Genomic DNA, 7,115 nt, shown 5'->3' with positions numbered 1-7,115 from the left:
CTTATTTCTACGTAGTTTTTTGTATAGTTTTTTCTTTTCTGTTATATTTATTTGTGAGTAGTTTTTCATCTAGTTTGCCAAAATTCAACATTTTCAGAGTTCATTTTGTAGTGATTTTCAATTTCATGGTCATTTTGTAAACGATTGAAACATAGCAAATATAATTTTTTTTCTTTTCTGCTTTATTTTTTCTTCTATTTATTTCTGAGTAGTTTTTTCTTTTCTGCTATATTTATTTTCTTCTATTTATTTTTGAGTAGTTTTTTTATTTTGTTTTTTTCTTTTCTGCTATAGTTTTTCTTCTTTTCTGCTATTTTTTCTTTTCTGCAAAACTTGATGGTCAAAGTCTGGAGTTATAACTTAAAAAAAAGAAATGTTGACGTGCAATTAGTTTTTGCCGTAACAGAAGAAGTCCGGAGTTGTAATAAGTTATTAAATATAAAAAAGAGGTGCAATGCTCGTTAATTTGCTTCAAGCCTTTCGGGATAGTGTAAACTGCACTGCGCATAGCTCCATGCAGTCTACCGTATTCCTGAAGGCTTGAAGCTAAGCAACGTGAGCATTGATCCTCTTCTTCATCGTCTCTGCACTCAGGGCTTATAAACCGCTCCTAGTCCCTCTCACTTCGCGAGGTGGGACTAAAAAACAGCTTGCCATAACCTCATTAGTACCGGTTCGTGGTATGAACCGGCACTAAATGGTGATGGTGGGGCCATAGCCTGACCGCAGGCTGACACAGCCTCTTTAGTACCTGTTCGTGGCATGAACCGGTACTAAAGGTTCGCCACGAACCGGTGCTATTGATCGCCGCCACGAACCGGCACTAGTGTACACATTAGTGCCGGCTGAAATTCCAACCGGCACTATTGTGCTTCACATTTGACCCTTTTTCTACTAGTGTGAGAAAGATAAGTTGGATGACATAAATATTGATGCAATAATAGATGACTTTGCTAATAGAATTGTTAGACGGATTTCCAAGTTCTAGTATAGACGTGAAATCAGTTTGCTTTACTATGCCTTGTGCAGGAATGTTTGGAAGAATTCGGTTATTATCTGATTGAGAAATTTGGAGTGAAGGACATGGCCGATTGGGAAGGATCCAGAAACAGATGCAAGTTCATGTCTAAATTTTTATCTGATGGTAACACAAAAGATCTAAGTAGCAACCAATTTTGACAGAATTTTTTGTTTTGCAAAACAAAATGAAGTCCCCTTTCAAATTTAGGAATGCGAGCTTTTGTGAAAAGCGAGCTTTTGTCGAACTGCATCATTTCATTACTATCATGGTGTAGTTCACTTGATCGATAAATAAACTGTACTCTCAGTTTTAGAGTCCAAATGAAGATCATCTGGTGTGTACTGGATATCTACTTTGCTTTTGAAGTAGAAAATGTTTGATTTTTTTAGTAAACAAGGGCCCCTTCTTACTGTCTTGCCCCTGGGCCCTGTATATCTATGCCCCGGCCCTGACCACCACCACTACAAATGTACAACCAAATACCATCTCAAGACACAAATGCATTCGTCACCACACATGACAAGGCACAAATGCATTCTTATTGCCAACAACAACAGTAACCTAGCACTCTAGCTGCAGCACGTCAGGGCTTGGCCAGGAGCTCACGCACCGTCTGTGCAAGCCCGGGCTCACTCCTGATGCCCTCGGCCCATCTCGCGCTGATCCGCACGTTTTCAAGGCTCTGCTTCAGCGTCCTCTCGAATCCAAGCTTTGTGCGCGTTGCAAAGAACTTGGAGATCTCTGCCGCCTTCTCGTTGGAGGTGAACTGACAAGAAACAAGGAAGTCCACATTAGCTATGGCCTCATGGAAATAATACCTGCAAAACTGGGGAATATGATCACGGAAATAGGGCAATAGAACTGTGATTAAATGTACCAATGGAACAATGTTTTTAACAAAATTCGCCGCCAAGCTCCCGGAAAATGTCCTTGAGATGCGCTCCCAGTTTTCCTGCAGAAGACAGTACGGTTAGCACCATGTTTTCAAATGTTTCAGTCTGCTAACACTAATATGAACCATCAGTCATCTCCTAAGGTGTCAGATGAAGGAACCGCAAAAAATAGATGGTTGGGTGCTGCAGCCTCAAATTCACTCTACTTAAAATACATTCACAAGGGAAATCCATATAAAGAGATCAGGATCCCGAAACAAATTCACAATCCAGAAGCAAATAAATACTACTACCTCCGTCACGGTTTAGAAGGCTTGCTTGGAAATTCTCTCGGACCTAGATGGTTATCTATTGGTTGTGAGATGGGCTAAAAAATAGCATTCACACTATGCATGCATATAGAAATAGTACTCCGGAGTACTAATTAGTACTAGAAATAAATGCAATGCGCCCTAAACCTTGTCTATTATGGAAACGCACGCAAATTTAACTGTGCCTTCAAAACTGTGATGGAGGGAGTAGTATCAATCAATATCTTACATATGTACTTGATAAGTATCAATCAATATCTAATATATTTGGTAACCTGGTAAATCTCTTATATTTGGTAACCAAATATTAATTGGACACATACCTATTTTATCAGTTTAAGGAACACTACCACCGTCACTGCAAAAAGCCGTCTTATATTAAGGGACGGAGAAAGCTGGAAAATCTATACTTTATAACCAAACACAATCTTATTTTGTGTATTTGCTTTGCATCAAGAGATGCCCCGTATATTCCGTCGGCTCGGCTTTATAACCACCCGCGTGAAGTCTCTTCGTACATTCAGTTTACCAAAAAAGATACATCAAGGAGGCTTGTTCTAATGACACTGAGATTGGAGCCTTTCCGAAAATTTCTTTGTTTTGCCTGAATTTCCTCTTAATGGACATATGCTACCTAGTTCCTCCTTGTTCTCATTCTTCATACAACCCGTTTGCACCACATGCATTCATAACAATAAATGATTTGGCTACAAACTGCAATCAGCTGACTCACTACCACCACCACTACAAATGTACAACCAAATACCATCTCAAGCCACAGTTTCCACACATGATAAGGCACAAATGCATTCTTATTGCCAACAACAACTGTAACCTAGCACTCTAGCTGCAGCACGTCAGGGCTTGGCCAGGAGCTCGCGCACCGTCTGTGCAAGCCCGGGCTCACTCCTGATGCCCTCGGCCCATCTCGCGCTGATCCGCACGGTTTCAAGGCTCTGCTTCAGCGTCCTCTCGAATCCAGGCTTTGTGCGCGTTGCAAAGAACTTGGAGATCTCTGCGGCCTTCTCGTTGGAGGTGAACTGACAAGAAACAAGGAAGTCCACATTAGCTATGGCCTCATGGAAATAATACCTGCAAAACTGGGGAATATGATCACGGAAATAGGGCAATAGAACTGTGATTAAATGTACCAATGGAACAATGGTTTTAACAAAATCCGTAACCAAGCTCCCGGCAAATATCTTTGAGATGCGCTCCCAGTTTTCCTGCAGACAGACAGAACGGGACAAATGTTAGCACCATGTTTTCAAATGTTTCAGTCTGCTAACACCAAGTATGAACCATCAGTCATCTCCTAAGGTGTCATATGAAGGAACTACAAAAAATAGATGGTTGGGTGCTGCCTCAAATTCACTCTAGTTAAAATACATTTACAAGGGAAATCCATTTAAAGAAATCGGGATCCCGAAATAAATTCACAAATATGGTTCAGCTGTTTGCAAATATGCCACTTGACTTGAGTTCTTGTTGACAAATACAGAAGAACCCTGGGTCCTCTTTGTAATGCAGAAATCTCAATGAAGTTGGTAGAAAAAGAAGCATATTCTCATGAATGGATATTCAAATTTGTTTAGAATGCCTACAAGAATCTGATGTTCCAGACAGGACCCAGAAATAACGACTTTTACGCATCAACAACACATCAACACACATAGATAAAAGGGTACTCATTGTTAAAAGAGATCGTACCTTCAACCAGTTCCACGAAATTTCACGTGCCTCTGGTTGAATACCTCTAAGGAGAATATATGCATCTTGATTGCGAACCTGACAAGCAAGAGAGGCATATGAGACCTGAGTACAGCTTGCCCTTGACACACAAGTAAGCTCATAGAAACCTTCGACTATAAATGTGGAAGAAAGTAATGATATTTGCATTTACCTCATTAGTGAAAATTAAATTCAGTGATTCAAGGACGATACTATTATCCCGGCAAGAAGATAATATGCCTTGAAACAATAAGAAAATGCTTTTAGAACAACCAAAAACATGGGCAAGCTTTGTTAGTTTAAGATGGTCAAAGGGCTACACACCTAAGACTTGTAATCTTTCCTCCCCTTCAGCTGACTCCTTGTAGATTTTTCGGAGAGCATCATAACCAGATCTGTTTGAACTACTAACATTCTGCATCACAGAGAGGTATGCGGCCTGCAGAACAGCGCAAGTTACAAATGGAAGAAGTAATCATAGGTACCACGTGAAGTGATAGCAAAAGGCAGGACCTTTCTAGTATCCGGAGGAAGAAGAGAAGTGCCGCGATCACGTGTGAAGATGTTAAAGCGCCTAACTCCTTCATTAATGGTCTTGCCATGTCCAAGTTGGACAAGTGCAGTCAACAGCAGTGGTCTAAGCATTACATCCAGGTGGCTCTCACCCTTCTTGGGGTCCCAGCCTAACTTTCTGAAAGATAAGTGTCACATAGTCAAAAAGAAGAAACATAGGAAAATGTAGCAAATATACAGTAATAACGTGAAAGAATCATGCAATTGTCATGCATCGGCCACAAAAGAAGGAATGTTCAAGCAACATGAGAAGTTAGGAAGAAGATTAGTGACATATTATGTTTCCTTTTCCTTTTTGTGAAACAAAAGAGATGATATATTGTGAATGTAACACATTAAGAAACTCATAGCAGTTATGGTGGGGCATACTCTGCAGGTGACAAAAGAATCTTGATCAAAAGTTGCTTGATGTCACCAGCCAAGGCAGGAGTAGCATCAGCAGATATTTTAGCAATACTTGTGGTTACCTGCCAATCCAAAGTAAAGATATAGGCGATTTATCTTCAGGAACAATTGAACACGATAGAATCAACTGGACCTACAGGATTTACGTACAGTGTTTATGTGTGAAAGAACACTATAATCAGCTTGCCCACGATAACCGTAGAGTAAATGTAGCAACGAGGCAAATGTTTGTTGGCGGGCAATAGAAAGCGCATATAAGTCATCCACGATGCCTGCAATGGTAATGTTATAATACCTGCCACCAAAATATTACAAGCAGATTCAATGGTCACATGTTGCGTTTACCAATTTTATCCATTAGTGAGAGCTTCTTGGTCTCCAACGCATTTTGAAGTGCAGCTGCAAGCTCATCGTCATATTTAACTCTGTAAAATCCGGTTCCATTTATATTCAACTTAGTCCAAAAGTTTCCGCCCTTCTTTCGGTCACCACATTGTGAACCAATGACCAGCTTATCATGTTTAAGTTTCAACAACAACTTTTTCTCTGTGTCATATGCACCACAGCCTGAAGTTATAGGGACAATCCACATGCCAGAGCCAGAGGACCCATCTAACAAAAACTGGGCCTGCAACAAACAGAAATCATCAAGTTCGTGGAGAAAAATACTATACTCGGAGATCTATCAGTCAACGAGATCAAGTTTTTAACATTTTTATTAATTAGTTTTTTCACTTTAACCAATATAAAATAAGACACACTTTTGTGAAAACCCTCTCTTTGCCTTGGTCTAGTGGCTAAGGGTGATCTATTAACTCGTAGAGGGAAGTGGGCGCAGCAATACATGAAATAATTGGTAAATAATTCTAAATAATCAACATATTTAAGAAAAGGAAGCCAGTCTGACCTAATACCATAATTTATTATTGTACATAAAATTATATATCGAGACTCACATTTGACAGGAAAAATGTAATGATTATTTCTTGAATTGTGTGTCTGGATTTATTAAAAATAAACACCCTTTCAGAAAAATGAAAGAAAAATAAAGAAATTCAAACATATATACCAAATTATCACTATTAAACATACAAGTACATTACTACAGAAAAAACAAACTTCATGATTAAAATTTGATAATTAATTTATGCCTATTGCCTTATAATACTAACTTTATATGTAAGTCTGAATCTGACACTTCCATTTCAAGCTGTCATAAAATTTAACACTAAACATTGCTCTCAAATATTATTTGATCATTCAAATTAGCAATACATAACTGAAACTGCAGAAAACTGTGGTCTAGATCTTTTTGCAACCATCTGATTTAAATCAATAGTCATGCAGGATGTGTATCCCTGGGCTGAGATGGGAACATGGGAAGTAATGTGCATTTAAACATGTCTCTCGTGATTTGTAGGGAAACGTCTGTGCCTATCTACCTTACCAAATTAATTGTAGGTTTCCTTATTAGCCTTATCTGCACTAGGGCCCAAAATAACCTTCAAACTTTCATCAACCAACCACTCAGATTTAAACCACCTCTTACCTCTAATGTGGTAAGATAGAGCACCCTAAAAGAGCTCCAACTTCAGAACAAGATCTAATTCAGTTCTTCTACGAGATTCATGTAAGTTGTTCTTGATACCATTCAGCCATATCCCAGAATATATGATCAGATACTAGGGCTGCTGTGTAAATACGTGAATGCATCAAGTGACAGATCAATGGCCGTAGGGGCAGTAAAATATTTCCAGTTTTTTTACATCATTGAGTACAGTATTCTCAGAGGACCAGTTACAGTCAGTTAAACATTCACAAAATGGTATGGAACAAAAACCAAGGTTTGGTCAAGCTTTTGCCACAACCAGTTAGCAGATGATTCTCTTAAAGAAGAAACTCTAAATGGCATGCCACGACTAGAACTTAACTAAATAGCAAGGACGGAGCAGCCAAATACGCAGCGGGGGATATAGGTATAGGAGCGGGATGGAGCTCCCGTGCTCTGGCGATTCTGGCGCCTGCGCCGGCGCGCACCCGCCGCCGGTGGCGCCCCCCGCCTCCATCCCAGCTGCCCCCTCCAGCGAGTGCCCCGCTCCGGCGGCCGCGGCGCCTCCCTCCCCTCCAGCCGCTCCTGCTGCCGCCCCCTCCGCGCCTCGGATCCGTTGGGCCGACTTCGCC

General features: G+C 40.3%; 1 protein-coding gene across 1 annotated transcript in view; it reads right to left on the bottom strand.

The window, feature by feature from the left end:
• Positions 1-2,786: 2,786 nt before the first annotated feature.
• LOC119308995 (aminopeptidase M1-C-like) overlaps positions 2,787-7,115 on the bottom strand; it is a 34,092-nt gene continuing 29,763 nt past the window's right edge. The window contains exons 12-20 of the mRNA XM_037585127.1: positions 5,280-5,562; positions 5,085-5,206; positions 4,899-4,996; positions 4,470-4,647; positions 4,281-4,395; positions 4,129-4,196; positions 3,936-4,013; positions 3,377-3,451; positions 2,787-3,265 (exon numbers count right to left, since the gene is read on the bottom strand). Coding sequence (XP_037441024.1) covers positions 3,083-3,265; positions 3,377-3,451; positions 3,936-4,013; positions 4,129-4,196; positions 4,281-4,395; positions 4,470-4,647; positions 4,899-4,996; positions 5,085-5,206; positions 5,280-5,562 — 1,200 coding nt within the window. The 3' untranslated portion in view covers positions 2,787-3,082. The remainder of the gene's footprint in view (positions 3,266-3,376; positions 3,452-3,935; positions 4,014-4,128; positions 4,197-4,280; positions 4,396-4,469; positions 4,648-4,898; positions 4,997-5,084; positions 5,207-5,279; positions 5,563-7,115) is intronic.

The sequence above is a fragment of the Triticum dicoccoides genome, chromosome 5B, assembly GCF_002162155.2.
Source record: "Triticum dicoccoides isolate Atlit2015 ecotype Zavitan chromosome 5B, WEW_v2.0, whole genome shotgun sequence".
Classification (NCBI taxonomy): Eukaryota; Viridiplantae; Streptophyta; class Magnoliopsida; order Poales; family Poaceae; genus Triticum; species Triticum dicoccoides.
Note: the sequence above shows the minus strand (reverse complement) of the source record. Positions and strands in the feature narration are given on the sequence as shown.